General features: G+C 23.6%; 2 protein-coding genes across 3 annotated transcripts; one reads left to right on the top strand and one right to left on the bottom strand.

Moving 5' to 3' along the window:
* Nucleotides 1-1,097: 1,097 nt before the first annotated feature.
* Nucleotides 1,098-5,536, bottom strand: LOC102674990 (U4/U6.U5 tri-snRNP-associated protein 1). 2 transcript variants are annotated; one of them, XM_006609711.1, is made up of 11 exons: nt 5,218-5,536; nt 4,413-4,858; nt 4,202-4,330; nt 3,712-4,131; nt 3,495-3,636; nt 3,105-3,379; nt 2,913-3,000; nt 2,614-2,812; nt 1,623-1,809; nt 1,393-1,547; nt 1,098-1,314 (listed from the first exon to the last, which is right to left on the bottom strand). In XM_006609711.1, exons 1-11 carry the CDS (start codon nt 5,378-5,380, stop codon nt 1,287-1,289), a joined length of 2,232 nt encoding a protein of 743 aa, XP_006609774.1. In that variant the 5' UTR covers nt 5,381-5,536; the 3' UTR covers nt 1,098-1,286. The 2 variants fall into 2 exon arrangements, 1 of the variants encoding a protein (XP_006609774.1); XR_420890.2 differs by lacking the exon at nt 1,098-1,314 and adding an exon at nt 2,346-2,470 and having other exon boundaries at nt 1,534-1,547.
* Nucleotides 5,537-6,202: 666 nt separating this feature from the next.
* LOC102675157 lies at nt 6,203-14,484 on the top strand. Its single transcript, XM_006609712.2, has 20 exons — nt 6,203-6,451; nt 6,967-7,420; nt 7,497-7,945; nt 8,023-8,201; nt 8,292-8,692; nt 8,807-8,984; nt 9,073-9,284; nt 9,368-9,549; nt 9,634-9,761; nt 9,836-9,967; nt 10,060-10,191; nt 10,265-10,391; nt 10,465-11,027; nt 11,128-11,496; nt 11,609-11,966; nt 12,226-12,554; nt 12,702-13,534; nt 13,611-13,744; nt 13,875-14,053; nt 14,178-14,484. Exons 2-20 carry the CDS (start codon nt 6,996-6,998, stop codon nt 14,439-14,441), a joined length of 5,574 nt encoding a protein of 1,857 aa, XP_006609775.1. The 5' UTR covers nt 6,203-6,451; nt 6,967-6,995; the 3' UTR covers nt 14,442-14,484.
* The last annotated feature ends 2,017 nt before the right edge of the window (nt 14,485-16,501 follow it).

Below are 16,501 nucleotides of genomic sequence, written 5' to 3' on the forward strand. Positions count from 1 at the left end.
AGAAAAAAGAAAAAAAAAGATTATGTATACTAAGTAGTGAGAATTTCTTTAAGAAATAAAATCAAGTGATGTAACTGTATTGTACACTTTCGGGATATATTTATAAGATGTAATTTATATAATTATTGTGCACCATGTAAGATTTGAGAAATCAAGTATTACTACTATTTTTGCACAAAAGAAAGCCTTGTGATATCAGGGATATATACATATTATATCTAATGTCATTACATTAACATTCTTGTAGAAACGAATCTTTTTTTAAACATGAAAAATTAAGACATCGATAGTTATAAAAATACTCGAAATCAATATATAGAGATCATGCTGTCATCATATTTTATATAATGTATAATTTCATTCAACAAACCGATAAATATTTTTAATCTCTCATAATTGTATTAGATAAAAAACAAAAAGATAAAAACAAAATATTCAGTAAGTTGTATAGTAATTGTTAGAAAGATTAAAATATTTTATAGTATTAAAATTTCTATCTTTTAAATAGCGATTTGTATGAATAGATAAGTAGAAATTAATTGTGAATTGTGATTGAGAATTAAGAAATGAATCATAATGTTAAAATATTTATAACTTTTATGCACATGTTATTGTTAGCATATAGAAATTGTATTATTTTAATAAGATATAATTATGAACATCGTTTGTTCCCCATACTTAATTTTATTGTGATAGCTATCAATTTATTTGATTAAAAATTGAAAGAAAATATTTTAAATATAGAATATTATAATTTATAGAGTATCGTTATCAAAAAAACTGCGACAAGATATGAGTTTATACTATTTTATATGCATATGCTGAGAAAATTTAAGTAATTTTCTCTGATAACTACAGTCAAAGATTTTATGTATCATTTCAACATATCTGAGTTGTAATATAACTAAAGCCTTACAAAATTTTGTGTAACACAATATTTGGATCATATCATATGTGAAGATAAAAAATGTAATATTTCCTTAACAAAATCTCAAATATAAAATAAATCATTATATTACTAAATTGATATTTTTTAATTAACAATTAAAAATTAGTATTTAGAAAATAATTAGAAAGGAAAAATTCGCAAAAATTAATTTTCTTTATAAACTCACAAATATTGTTTTATTATTATATAAGTAGATTAACATTTTCAAAGAAAAAAATGTGCAATATTATTCATTTTACGACGATTAATCTATTGATTTGTTTGAAAAAGTATACCGATAAGACATTTCTTTTGTTTCTATGTTATATACAACTTTCATTGAAATAAGCTTTTTGACTTAATGTTTTGACTTTGATATACTAGTCCTGAAAAAAGAAAAAATTAATCATAAATTTTAAGAAATATTTTTTGATAATTATTGAAATAATATTAAATTTTTTTACGTTTGCATTTGTTTGCTTCCACTGAGTACTATATATGGAGATTGAGTTTCTTTCTGTTTTGCTTGTAATAAATTAAGTGTTCCTAAAGGTGTATCTGTAGAAGACATTCGCTTCATTAAAACTTCTTGTTCTGCTTTTTTCATTCGTTTCTCGACCTATAAATTATAAAATTATATGTTTAATTCCTATTTTCTATGAATTGAAAGAGAAAAATATCGAAAAATTTCAACCTTGTTTTTTCCTGGTCCTTTTCCATGGAATTTATGTGAAAGATATCGAAAAGCTTCCTTTGCACTTAAAACGTGGCCGTCGTCATCGATATATTCCAATTTAACATTTGGTTTGAAACCTTCTTTTTCTTTAAATTCTGATGTTGGACCGTTAAAACGATCTCTTCTTCCAAATTTATCATCGTCTCTAAAAGAAGAAGAAATAAAAAATAATTTTTAAATTTTATTTAAATATAAAAATTGATAGTAGCTCGTGGAATTCGGTGTTTCGAAATTAACCGCGAACAGAAAAATTATTAAGTTTCCAAGATACATTACATTATGCGATTAAATTAATACGAATCTAAACAAGTCAATATAATTATCGTAATAAGTTATATGTTCTTTATATTTAAATTTAATTATATATATATATAAATATACTATTTTAAATTATTATAATATTATAATCTTTTTTAAAGATATATTATAATATATTTAGCAAAAAATATATCGATAAATAAAAAAATTCAAACGAAAATGTATAGAAATTTTGAAGATTATTATAATAATCTTACATATTTGAACATGCAAATATAAAATATGATAATACAAATCTCTATTGTCAATGTATAGTAAATATAATTTTTTTATTCATTAAATATAATTTCAATCCATAGGTGGACTTGTCTAGAACGTTCATACATATCTTGCTCGGAATAGAATCGCATAATATAAACATACCTCTATCAATCCTACTCTCTTCTCAGGCCTTTCATCTCCGACAAAGTAGTTAATCTCTTGTTGCGGTAGTAGATCATCCATTTTCCGAGCACCGAAATCTGAGCTCTCTTATTTATGACTGTTAACTAACAGTTTGAAATTCACTAGAGACTCGTCTAACAAGATTCGTTTGGTATACATTCAATAAAAGAATGTTTTTTACATTCATTTTTTTTTAAGTATGTAAGAAAGTTTCTTTTATTGAACGATAGTTACGTTCTATACATACCCATAAGTTTTGTCTTCTATTGAATAATTCTGAGCTTGCAAGTGTGCAAAACGAGATGCAGATGGTCTACTGCTGTCCTCTTTTTGCAAATAACCTTTACTCATAGCTAATTTCAATGCCCCACCAACACCATGTCCAAGAGAAGGTTCTGCGTCTAAAATTGCAGCTTCCATAGCTACAGGTTCTGATGTGCTTTCATCTATTTATAAAAAATATATATATATATTTATAAAATATAAAAAATATTTATATATAAGTAAAAAATATGAAAAAAATTTAAATATTAAAGAGAGAGATACCTAAATGTACGGTATTCCAAGCACCGCGACCATCATCTTCTTCTTCGTTCATGGGTGGTTCTTCTTTAACACCATCCATTTCAAAGTCCTATTAAATTATAATTTTCATTTAAAAAAAATTAAGAAAAAATATAAATAATATTATTATATATAATATAAAATTAAATAAATAAATGAAAATAAATTTTATACCATCAATTCCTGACCATTCTCTTCTCTATTTCCAGCAAGACCATAAGTAGGAATATCTCCTAATGTTCTACAAAATTCTGCAGTAGCGTTAAGAACAATATTTCCAGATTGATTTTCTTCTAAACTTGTAGGTTCTTGTTTTATAGTTTCTGTAACTTTTTCGATACTTGATGATTGCCATTCTTTTAATCGTTGAGCTTTTTTCAATGCTAATTGTAATTCCAATTCCTTATCATCTTCTTCCAATTTAATTCCAGTAAGGTCTTCAGTAGGAGCTTGATTTTAGAATAAAAAGATAGTTAGTTTATAAAATTTTAAACAATGAAATAATTAAAATTATGAAAATTAAACATTAAAAAATTATCATAATTTATATAAAAATGTAAATACCCTCTAAATCATCTACATCTAAAGTATCATTATCTTTAACATCATCTGTTCGCTTGCTCCTTCTACTTCCAAGATCTCGAAGATAATCATTATCTTCAGGAATTAAATCTTCAGCTTTTAATTTTTTTCTAATCTTTCGGATCTATAATAATATAATGAAATATTAATTTATATTTTATGCAAAAAGAGACATTAAAATTATATTTTAAAGAAATACCTTTTTCTTTGGTTTTTTAAATTTCGCAAGTTCTTCTTCATTATAATATTCACTAGCTAATTTTGGCTCTGCTGAGTGTAATGATTCTATCCGCTTATTTGCTAAACGTTGCTTAACATAATCGAGTTTGTTTTGCTTAACATCTTTAATATTATTAATTCCAAGTGTGAAAGTTTCCTTTTTTTCTCCTTCAATTTCTTCATCATATTTTTCTAAAATTGTTTTTTTTGGAAAACCAAACTCATCAAAATTATCGTCATCATATGCATCATAACCAGGCTTTTTAGATCTATTTAAAATATTGCGTTGATAACGTTCCTCATCCGTTATATTTACGTTAACGAGTACATCTTCTCCTTCTTGTAACACTTCCTGATCTTTTAATGTTAAGATGACTGTTTTGCCTTCTTCAAATTTATCCTATTATTTATTTAACAATTTTATTTATTGTAAATTTTAGAATTATATCTATCTAAATTTAAATACTTACAATGTTATGCTCTACTTTGAGGCCTTTTAAATTTTTTTCAGTATAAGCCAAATTACGTGCAGCATGAATTTCTTCTTTAACCAAATTTCCAATTCCAAATTCCTCATCTAATTGATCTAACATTTTTGCCTTATGTGAAAATAGAAAAAATTAAAACTATAAACTAATTAAAAATATATTAAATATATAAATAAAAACATTTTAAAAATACCCTTTCTTCTGCTTTTTTCTTCTCTTCTTCTAAACGTCTGCTTTTATCAACCCAATTTTTAGTATCATCATCAGAATCACATTCACCTAAACTTTTTACTTTTGCTAAATTAGCCTCAATTAATCTCTTTTGTTTTTGAGTACCAATTTTTTCCTTTAATTTTTGAGTTTTTAATTTTTCATTAACATCAGGAGCAGGTTTGTGATAAAATTCTCCCAAATCATCTTTAATTTTGTTAGGATCATCTTTTGGAGCATTATCAATTTCTAATGGCTTTAAGCCTAATTTTGCTCTTAATTTGTTAGTTTCTTCAATAGATAGGGAAGTTTGTGTTCCACCTTTACTTGGCGAAGGACTATGTTGCTTAGAAATTTCAGGAGGTGGAGGTGTTGACGGATGTGAAGACTTAGAGATTTTTGGTGGAGGAGGTGCATTAACTATTTCAACTGAAATAAAATAAACGCAGTATTAACTGATATTAAATATCGTATGCTCATCATAGTAAATGCTTATGTACCTATGCAAAGTATATATATTATTTGCTTTGATTTCCTCCAAATTATTTAATCTTGTACTTGAAATCGATAAATACATTTCTGCGCAGATAAAACACGATATTACTTTCGAAACGATGAATGAGGAACGAGGAACAACGAAGATAAATAAAAAGTTTAGCTTATCTAACCGCTCATAAACAATTACATTTGCAAAGCGGTATAGTTAATTTATAATAAAATACGCGATATTAAGAAAACCATTGTATAACATATTCGTATAGTTTAATAAGAATGAATCAGATAATAACCATCGCTGTCATAATCCTTGCGTTCTTTCCTTCTATGCTTTTTGTGATGCCTATGTTTTTCCGATTTCTCACGTTCAGGCGTATAACTTCGTGAACGGCTACGATGACGCTTCTTCTTAGTATCTCGGCTCTTCTCGGTCTTATGTCGTTTATTTGAACCCATTCTCAACGTTTTGAGTTACAAGTAAAATATATAATATATTGTTTCACTTAAAACTCTTTAAATTTAAGATATTCAATACTAAATTCTCGATTCCTACTATCATCCACCATTTTTCGATGCGTACTTCAAATGACAATAGTATATGAAATATGATACAAATACTACCAACATTTAATTATATAGAAAATTAAGAATTGTTATTAGAAATTGTTTTCCTATAAAAAATATTTTATATGCAAATAGAATTGATTAACAAGAATATGAATTTTTTAAAATTGTTCAAATTCAATAAAAATATTACAATGCTTATATATAGTATATCGCGTTATATCAAAATATAGTATATTTTGCGAGATTACATTGTAAAACTGAGAAAATAATATCTATGTTTTTTTTTATATTATAAACTTAAACACATTATATTCTATTTTGTATTAATAGAATCTTATTTATAACAAGTACAAAAATAAATTCAGAAAAAAAATAAATAGTAAAAATAACAGAAATATGATAAAAATTAAGAAATTAACAGCATCTCTAGAGCATTGGATGGATAAATCTATTGTATATTTAATCTATGATGCATCATTATTAATTTCATTATTAATTAAATATATAGATATTATCCTTTACAAAAAATTCAAAAAGTTAAATATTATTTTCTAAAATTTAAGCAAAATATTAATAGTTTCTATTAAATTTACTTAAATTTTAATTGAATAATTTAGGAAAAAAATTACAATATCAAATGCTATCAATATCACAGAATGTCAGTTTATATAATATACTAGTGTTTTTGATTTTTTCAAATGGCTGCACTGTTGATTATAATGCAATCTAACCTTGATATTCTGACATTTAGAAATTTGATGGCAGTATTTTGTAAAAATGTAATGTAAATAAGTGTTTTTATATCTTACGTGCGAAAAAAATAATACGTTTCGACGGAATGCGCAATGTGAAATTTGTTTTAGATTCCTTTTCCAATAATTTCTTTTTGGCGCAAAAAGAATTTCTTAATAGGCGAAATTTTCTCATCAATTATATTATTTTACAATTGCATAAATACAGGTATAATAGCTCATAATAACTTTTTGATTTATGTGTTTAACATATCGCGCAATCGTAATAGTAAATGGAATAAATGTTATATAAATTTTTATATGTTATATAAATATTGCATGTTTTAGATTATATGTTACAAATAATTTATTATATATTTAAAATAATTTTATTATTATAATTAATAATTATATTGATTTAAATGTTTAAATTTATGGAATTTTATAATTAATTCCCTATCTATTTACTTTTTAAATTTATATTATAAGTACATTTTAATGCATTAGATATTTGATATATATAAATTTTTAAAACTTAAAACTTAAAACTAATATATAAATTTTTATAAATTTGTATTTGATAAAAAGAGATTTGATAAAAATTATATTAACTTGAACATTATAAATATATATTTTTGTATTTTTTCTTTTTACAATATGATATTTTTAATAAATTTTTCTTTTAAATTTATGAAATTTCAGAAATTTATTAAATTTATCTATTTAAATCATTTTATATTTCAGGTAGTATTAAAATTATCATTTTTAATATAATGATTGCAGAAATAGGCACAGAAGGCTTTCAGCCAATGACAAATTTTAGTGAAAAAAGTTTATTTAAGTTACAATGTTTAATTAAAGCAACAAATATACAACATAGTGCACAATGTGAATATGGAAAAAGATTATTCTTAGCACTTACAACAGGAAATGCTGAAATTTTTTTATATTATAAAAAAAATTCAACATCTACTGCAATAATTAGAAGGATACCTTGGTTTCAAGGATCTCATAAACAAATCTCAGCTTTATGTTTTCATTCAATGGGATCATGGTTATTATCTACAAGTGTTGATGGATCTGTATATATAATTCCTGCCCTATGCTTTGTAGATGAAAATTGTGAGAAAGATAAAAGATGGACTAGTGATGATATAACTTCTTTTCCTTCTATTAGTTCACAATCATCTCATTCAAAGTATATATCATAATTAAAAGAAATTATTTGTGATTTAATATTTATTTTATTTTATTTTATAATTTAAAATTTTTAGACCTACTGCAATAGTATGGTGGCAAAGTATACTAATACCTGCTGAAATTGGTATTATTGGGACAGAATATGGAGAGATCATATTTATTAATCTTGAAACTGGTCATCAAACAAATGTTACACAAATTAAAGGAAATATCATTAGTCTGCATATTTGTCGTGACCAAAGTAATGATATTGTATCTCTTCTGATAACAAGTCAATCCAGAAGACAATGGAGATTACTTTTAGAACAGCGTACATATAGTTGTTTGCATCATTTAGAAAATGGAGAATCATATAATGCGTTACATACAAATGATAACATGTATGATAACACCAAAATATTTGCTTCTACTAGATCTAGATTGCAAGGACTCAAGCAATTGTCTGTGGACAAACTTGCAATACTCAGACAAAAATTAATAGAAACAAAAAGTCAAACATTAGGAGAAAATTTGCAGTATCATGGTTATATATATTATATAATATGATGTTAAAATCAAATTTTATTGTTGATCATTAATGAAATTTTATTAATTTCGCAGATATTACAAATAATCGAAATACTCAAAATACAACTATTAATTCTGAATCTTCAACAGAAGTAAATCAGAATCAAATAACACCAGAAGTGATGTCAAAAGAAGTATTTTTAATGTCTCAATTAGATAGAGAAGGACATCAATTATATACATGTTATCATTCTATTACAAGTCAAATATTGGTATAGAAATTAATTAATTTTTATTGATTAAAAATAATTAATTTTTATTGAAATAATAAATATGATATAAAAATAATTTTATAATTATAGGTATATGGACCTAATTTTACTACTGTACCTCTATCAGCACATAAAGTATTTGAATCATGTAGAAACATTTTATTAACTCAACGATTTTTTTTTATTACTGATGTTAGTCAACGTATAATATATGTAATATCAGATAGATTATCTGAAACTCGTAGGAATGATAATGGTAAATTTAATCCAGAATGTATTGTTGGTCACTTTTCTTTAATAAATAGTAAAGAAGTAATACGTGCTGTGTACAGAGCTATTGATTGTACAAATAATTCATCAACAATACTTTCTGAAGAAATTAAAAATAAATATACATTACCAAAGGGAATAAAAGATATTAAAATTGAATTACCTCATGTGGATACATGTATAATTGTAACAAATCATTCTGTATATAAAATTGTTTTAAGGTTAATATTATATTTATTATATTTTATTATTTTAATATGAATAATAATTATATATATAATATATAAATAATAATATAATTATTTATAATAATTATATTTTTTTTGGTTTTATAGAAAACCAATATTATCAATTTTTATGGAATTAGTATTAAAAAATAATGAACTCGAAAAAGCAGCAAAATTAGCTATAATATTCGGTATAAATGCACAACAATTATTAGAACAAGCTGGTGATATACTTTTAATGAATAAAGAATTTCCACGTGCAGTAGCTTGTTATAAATTGTCTAAAGTAAGTAGATATAAAAAAGATACATAATATTATATAATTTCTGTAATACAGATTGATATATTTTAATTTTTATATATTTTATTTTCAGTGTAGAATAATGAAGAGCATGTTAAAATTTGCATCTGTTGGATATACAGCAGATTTACTACGTTGTCTGACACATTGTTTAGCTTCTCCAGCTATTAGTGAATTACCTGTTGCACCAAGAATACATCTTTCTAATTTATGTGTTTTAGCTTTTATTGAACGGACGCTTAGAATTTCATCTCAGAAATCCAAAGCTATATATAAAGAATTTTTGTAAGCATTTAATTAAAACTTTTTTAGATATAACTAGAAATTTTATAAAAAAAATTATGTAATAAAAATCATTTGAATTGTAGATATTTTCTATCTACAAATTCTTTTTATGATGAGTTATTAGCAGTTAACATCGCTGGACAGGCATGTTTATGGGAAGTGTTGCATCATTTAGCAACACAAAAGGGTCTTTATGGACAAATGTTAGATATTCTTATGAGGACAATACATAATTTCAGTACAAGCAATTTCCAACCAACACCATGTAATATATAATTATAATAATTATAATTGGAAAATAAGAGAAGATAATTATACAAATATTTATAAAATATTTATTTTATTTTAGATGGCTTATTAATATGTATAAGTGAACCAAATCTAATGCAAGCAATGTTAGTATATCCTGAGTTAGCTAGAAATCACATGTCATTTATACTTGATAATCTTCAAAATTCTCAAATTTTTGTATTGCAAGTAAGATTTAGATCATATTTATGATACAATAATATAAATAATTTTGTTTTTATATTATAATAAATATTTTTCAGAGATTAGTAACACTATATGATCCAACGAATCCAGTAATAAGACCTAGAGTAGTACGATGCCGATTACGTCATAGAACTACTTCGCATAGTTCTCAATCTAGTCAATGTGATTCTATAGATCTCATGGAAAATGTATGTTTATGTTTTATTAATTAATTATTCATATATATAATTATTATTCATTAATTATTCATAGTTAATATTTATTTTCATTTTTCATATAGGATGAGGCTGATACATTAATAGAAGAAATTATAGAAACTTTTTTACTAATTTTATTAACTTTGATTTGTAAAAAATCTATTTTACATCAAGAATCTACTACATATAATATTGATTTATTAGCTCTTAAGAAGGTAATTGTCATGATATAAACTATTTAATGTTTTGTTTTAGTAAATAATTATAAGTTTATATAATTTGAAATAGGATCACAATAGTTCTAATTCTGGTGTTGATTTCAAGAGAAGGCCATTGTGTGCAGGATTTTCTCATGTTGCTCTTATCAGAAATGGAAATGTTTATACATGGGGAAGTTCTGTGCAAGGATGTTTAGGTGAATATATATATAATTAAACACATATTTTTGTATTTTTTATTTATCTTATATTTACATTAATTATTATTAGGCACTGGTTCATCTGTATTAAGATATGGTTCACCTCAAGTTATATCTTTCTTTTGGATAATGGAAATTGAAGTTCTCAGTGTATCTTGTGGTCATTGTCATACTTTGGCAGTAACTAATAATGGTGTTTATGCATGGGGATCAAGTCAGTTTGGTCAACTGGGTTTGGGTAAAATTTTACAATGCTCAACTCCTGAATTGATTACTTCTTTGGCTCAAGAAGTCATTGTTGATGCAGTAGCTGGACAATATCATTCTGTTGCATTAACTTCGGATGGAAGGGTCTTTACATGGGGTTGGGGTGTTCATGGTCAATTAGGTCATGGTAATACTGATAAAAAAATGACTCCTACATTAGTTACATCTTTACTTGGTATAGTTATACGTTTTATTACTGCCGGTCATGCACATACATTGGCTCTTTCAATAGAAGGTATTATATATGCATTTGGTTGTAATATTTTTGGACAATTAGGTGTGGGCAATAATATTAAAAGTTCAGTACCAATAAAAATCTCATTATCAGAAAGAATAATTCTTATTGCAACTGGATATTTTCATAATGTAAGTAAAAAATTTTATAAAATCATTTATTATATTAAAATAAATTGATAAAAATGAATTACATAATATCAATAATTGTCAATATTATCATTTTGTTTAGCTTGCAGTTAGTTGTACAAATAAATTATATATCTGGGGAGCTAGTCCTCAAGTTCTTCGATTGCAAGCACAAACACAAAAGCGGACTCGAATATTGGAACAACGAGATATAAAACAGTTAGAAAATATTGATGAGTTTGAAAAAGTTGCAGATTCCACAAATATGAATGATACAAATGAAGAAGTTTTAGAAAATGATGCACAAAATAAAAATGCACAAGCAAAAAGTGGAATTAATACAGAATCACGAAGAAAACAATTAGATAATGTGTGTTTAAGGAATGTAAATGTCGGATCACTTGAAGAGGCTCAAACTCATTTAAAACCAACTATTATAGATACTAGTTTAGTTAAAGGAAATATCATACAGGCTAGTTATAAAATTTTTTATTCTTTAATTATTTCACAAATAAAATTATCATTTTATTATTTTAAAATTTTCGTTAAATCGTGAAATTTTTCATTGTAATTTATTATAACAGATATCAACTGGTTGTCATCATAATGCTCTTGTAACAAAAGATGGATCACTTTATACATGGGGTAGGAATTTAGATGGACAAATAGGCAATGGTAGTCGACGAGAAGTTCCGATTCCTACTCCACTGTGTTACAATCCTGTTTCGATTTTTGCACAAGTACCTCCAAGACATAATGCTTATAAACGTACAGGAGAAGAGCAAGAAATAAATGATATAAAAAATATTATGAGTGAGAAAAACGGAAATGTACATAATGAAATTAAATCGGAAAATAATGAATCTAAAGAAAAAATAAATGCTATAATTAAAACTGTTGGAGTTTACTGTGGATATGATTATACAATTGCTATTCAACCAGGTATTTAATATATTGTTTTATAAATATACAATAATAAATATTTAAAAAGTTTTAAAAAATTTTATATTTAAAGTATAAACATTAAAATATAATGTAATATTTAAATATATAAACTTTAGTATAAAATATAATATAAAATCTTATTAAGTTTGTAAATACAGATTTTTAAATTAGTTTAAAATGATCATTTTTTTTTGTATTAAATAAATTTCAGATTCTATTACATAAAATTTTCATTTTTTATTGTATTTTCTTTCAGGAGGTACAATTTTAGCTTGGGGTAATAACAGTAGAGCACAATTAGGCCGACTTCCTGCAAAAGATATGCGTGATACCGATGATAAACTTGTATTAATTAAAAAACGAGTTGTACGACTTCCTCACACATCGCATGTAGCTTTGGACGTGCCCACTCAAGTTCCTAATATCCCCGCTCCCATCATTTCTTATCAAAGTTATGACATATCTTCTTTGGCAGGTACTATTTGTCCTTTAAGTGTTATTGAAAAATCACCAGGAGAATTGACATTACATTATGCATTAGAATATTTCTCTGGTTTGTATGATTCCTCGAAAATTATAGAGAAGGTTGGTTTTTTATTTTATATAATTTTTTAAAGAAATTAATTTTATTAAATATATTTTTATAGCTATAAATAAATAAAATTTTTTATAGTTTATTTTTAATTAATTAATTAATTAATTTTTTAATTAATTTTAACTTTACATTTTTAGTGTATTGAATTAGGAAATTACCAAGCTTGCTCAAAAATTGCTCTACTGCAACATAATATTTCTGAAGCATTTTCCTATCAATTGAAAATTTTACATTTACTGAGTCTCCAATCTTGCTCAAAAGTAAAGTCTGAAAATTTATATGAAGAAATGGAACAAAAGTCTATTGAAGAATCTGATTTAAAGAAATCTTCATTAAAACATGTTAAAAAAAATACAGAACTTTTCAATAGACAAGTAGAGAAGAATCTGATTGATTCTGTTAAGGATTGCGCTGCCAAAAACAAAATGAAAATTCCTGCCAGCAAATCACTGAACAGTCTTCAATTACTTCAACAAGAATTATATACATTTGACTGTCAAGGAGGATTAGAAGAATTATGCAAAGATATTAAATGTGAGAATACATCTACAGGAATTTTCGAAGATAGTTTTGATTCTGATGCTAGTTCTGATTCGGAGGAATGGGTGGAAAATCTTATTTTGAAAGAAAATCAATTACAAAAGCAAGAAAAAATAGGAAAATTTACTGAAGATAATTCAGGAATTTCCTCTATGAAAAAAACATTGGATCAATTGCCTAAAAATAATGGAACATTCAATGAAAAAAAAATTACACAATTTTGGCAAAATAATATAACCAATGAAGCTATAAAAATAATTAAGTTCTTTTTAAATGAAATGGAAAATGAAACAGATACTATCAAATGTAAAATATTACAAGATGCACTTGATTTTTGGATTGAACATGATTTAGTTATACAAACAATAGAAAACGTATTTTTAGAGCATATTCAATCAATTTTTTATCCCCTTGGATTATTATTATTTTGGTAAATTCTTTACATGTATATGGTATATTTTTTGAGATAATATAATTTATTATTAAAATATTAAATATTTTTGTAGCCAAGAAATAATGGAAAAATATTTGGATATAAATAAAAATGATACAAAAGTCAAAAGCTTTATTGCAATTGATTATTTTTCTATTAAATTTTGTTTTCAAATATGTTCCATGTTACTACATCACATAGATCAAGGTAAGAAATTTTATTTATTTATTTATTTATTTTTTTAGTATAATATATGGAATAAAAAATTATTTTTTATATTATATTATGTTACTATGTTATTAAATATATTTATATTAGGTTATTAAATATTTTTTAGATCAACCTATGCCTGAATTCATTAAATTATTATCTTCTTTAACGGCTGATCAATTTGGACCACCATTAACTGGATATCCAGGCTCAAGTGGAAATAATACTTCAAAGCAAATGATGGAAGGAGTTATAAGTACTATATCTTCTAATATTCATGATTCTAAATCGTTTGTACATATTAAGGTAAATTTTATATTTATAAAATATTATTTTTTTTAAAAAATATATTTATATCATTTAAATCAATAATCATTTTTATAAAAATGATTTTTTATATAAATGATAAAATTTTTTTATTTGAAATTAGGATCCGAATGAGGTATATCGATTTCTCGAAACTGAAGAAGACACAATAATATTTACATGTGGACATCACTTTTCATTATCTGCATATAAAAATGAAATAATTCCAATGATGGAAACTGAATTATTAACATCCGAATCGTTAGTTCTTCCATGTACAGCTCAGTACTTAGGAAAAATGTTATCTCAAACTACTAAACCAGAAATATTGTGTCCTTTATGTATTCCCAGAGCGTTGGAAACATTAGTGAAGAAGTATAATGGATGAAAAGTATGTACCTGAATTTTATTTTAACAAAAAAAAAACAAGAGTGATATATGCAACTTTTTTTTAAAGATCTCAAAAGATTCTATAATAATACATATAAAATAAACTTTTAAATTAATTTTAATAATCTAAAATGTTGAAAAAAATCTGAAATATAGTGAATATATATTAAATTAACAATATGTTTAAATTTGCAACAATACTTATCTTTATTACATTGTAGATAAGTATCATAAAATAGTATAAAGCTCTCTATATCTTTGAAAGCATATTTTTTAAATTATCTATATATAATTATCTATAGATAATTCTATATAGATATTATAATGCACTTTTATTATTTAAATACATCTTATTAAGTATCAGAAAATTATTTGATTACGCACATTGAAATTGAACTATTCATTGAAACTAGATATTATGTGTTCATGAATTATTGTAAAGTGATATTTCAAATATTTTTTGCTAATATGTATTATAAACTAACAAATAATATTATAATTATATATAATAATATGCATTATGCATACTTTCATTCTATATTTACATTCGTGAAATTCAAAAAGTTGTAATAAAATGCATCACTTTCAATTAAATATTAAGAAATTCAGACCTATATTTAAAAACAAATACAACAATTTAACAAGAAAAATAATGAATTAAAAATTATTTCTTTTTATACTTCATTTTGAAATAATTTTATCAAATTATACAAATTTTAGAATTGAAAAGTTCGCAAACTTTATTGTCAATTCTCTTGAGTAATGTAATATGATTATTAATGAATTTTAACTTATATGGAATTTTAATTTAATTATATGATAAATATTATATTTCATTTGCATTCATATGTTAAAATTTTTATAGATCAATTGCTTATTATAAAGAGTTTTTTTTTGCATCTTATTATAATTTTTTAATTAAACAAAAAAATTAAAATATTGGATCTTAATATGTAAATGATTATAAGCAAAATATATATTTGAAATATGAAATTCATTTCCATATTTCATAATATTTATTTTCGTGATCGATAATATTATGCTACGATTTTATTAAGAGTTCATATTTTTTTTTTAAATTTTAAAGAAGAATTTTAAATAAAAAATAAATTACAAGAAAATAGAGATATTAGAATTGAATGAGAGATGTATTAATGCTCACAAAGAACGTTAAATATGTATAATAATATTGTGGAATGCGATCACGAAAGCGTTAATATATTTATTAACCAAATGTTAATTAATTCTTAAATGTGCATCTATATATAATTGTATAGTAGTATAGTAATATTGTAAAGTATATATGTAAAAAAAAAAAAAGAAAAAAAAAAGATTAAGAAGATGACACAAATATTATCTGTGTAATCTTATGAAATTGGTGCAAAATATTAAGAACTGATGAAAGATCTAGTCTTCAAAGTATATACTAGAACGTATTAATTAATCTTAAAGATTAAAAAGAATATTTCACTAATAAAGTGATAACTGATTCTTTGTGACTTCTTAACTGATGTTAATTAGATGATCAATGTATTCATAAGTAGAAGAATAGAAATTTGTACATAGAATATAATTCATGAAATAAGAAACTCTTGGTTCTAAATGGAACAGGTTCATAAATATGTTATGTTCTATTTTTAAAGTAGAATTGCATGGAAATGAAAAATAACAAAAGAATAATGTATTTATATATATCAGAGAACTCTATTATAATTTAATAGAAATTATTTCTAAAAGAAGATTTTAGAAATTAATCAATGCATATTGTGAAATTAAATGAAGATAAAATTATAATGGCTTAAAATAAAATAATGTTTTTCATTTTTTGCATAAAATAATGTAAATTAAAAAATTTAATAATATAAAATAATTAATAAAATAATAATTAAATATGAATTACAATTATAAAATTTTTTTTAAATGAAATGATAATAAATGATAGAAATACTTATATTAAAATTATATAATTTATTATATAAAAATATAATAATTATAAAATAATTATAAAAATATATTAATTATATAAAAATTATATAATATTATATTAAAAAATTATAA

Source organism: Apis dorsata, unplaced genomic scaffold (assembly GCF_000469605.1).
Source record: "Apis dorsata unplaced genomic scaffold, Apis dorsata 1.3 scaffold_59, whole genome shotgun sequence".
NCBI classification, from domain to species: Eukaryota; Metazoa; Arthropoda; class Insecta; order Hymenoptera; family Apidae; genus Apis; species Apis dorsata.

Excerpts from the sequence above, each read along its gene's own strand:
- LOC102674990 (XM_006609711.1), bottom strand. The coding sequence starts at position 5,380 with ATGGGTTCAAATAAACGACATAAGACCGAGAAGAGCCGAGATACTAAG. Across the intron at positions 4,859-5,217 it reads CAAGGATTATGACAGCGATG|TTGAAATAGTTAATGCACCT; the intron begins GTTATTATCTGA and ends ATTTTATTTCAG. Across the intron at positions 1,810-2,613 it reads ATAGAAGACAAAACTTATGG|AGACGATGATAAATTTGGAA; the intron begins GTATGTATAGAA and ends TTCTTCTTTTAG.
- LOC102675157 (XM_006609712.2), top strand. The coding sequence starts at position 6,996 with ATGATTGCAGAAATAGGCACAGAAGGCTTTCAGCCAATGACAAATTTT. Across the intron at positions 9,550-9,633 it reads CAATTTCCAACCAACACCAT|ATGGCTTATTAATATGTATA; the intron begins GTAATATATAAT and ends ATTTTATTTTAG. Across the intron at positions 14,054-14,177 it reads AATCGTTTGTACATATTAAG|GATCCGAATGAGGTATATCG; the intron begins GTAAATTTTATA and ends ATTTGAAATTAG.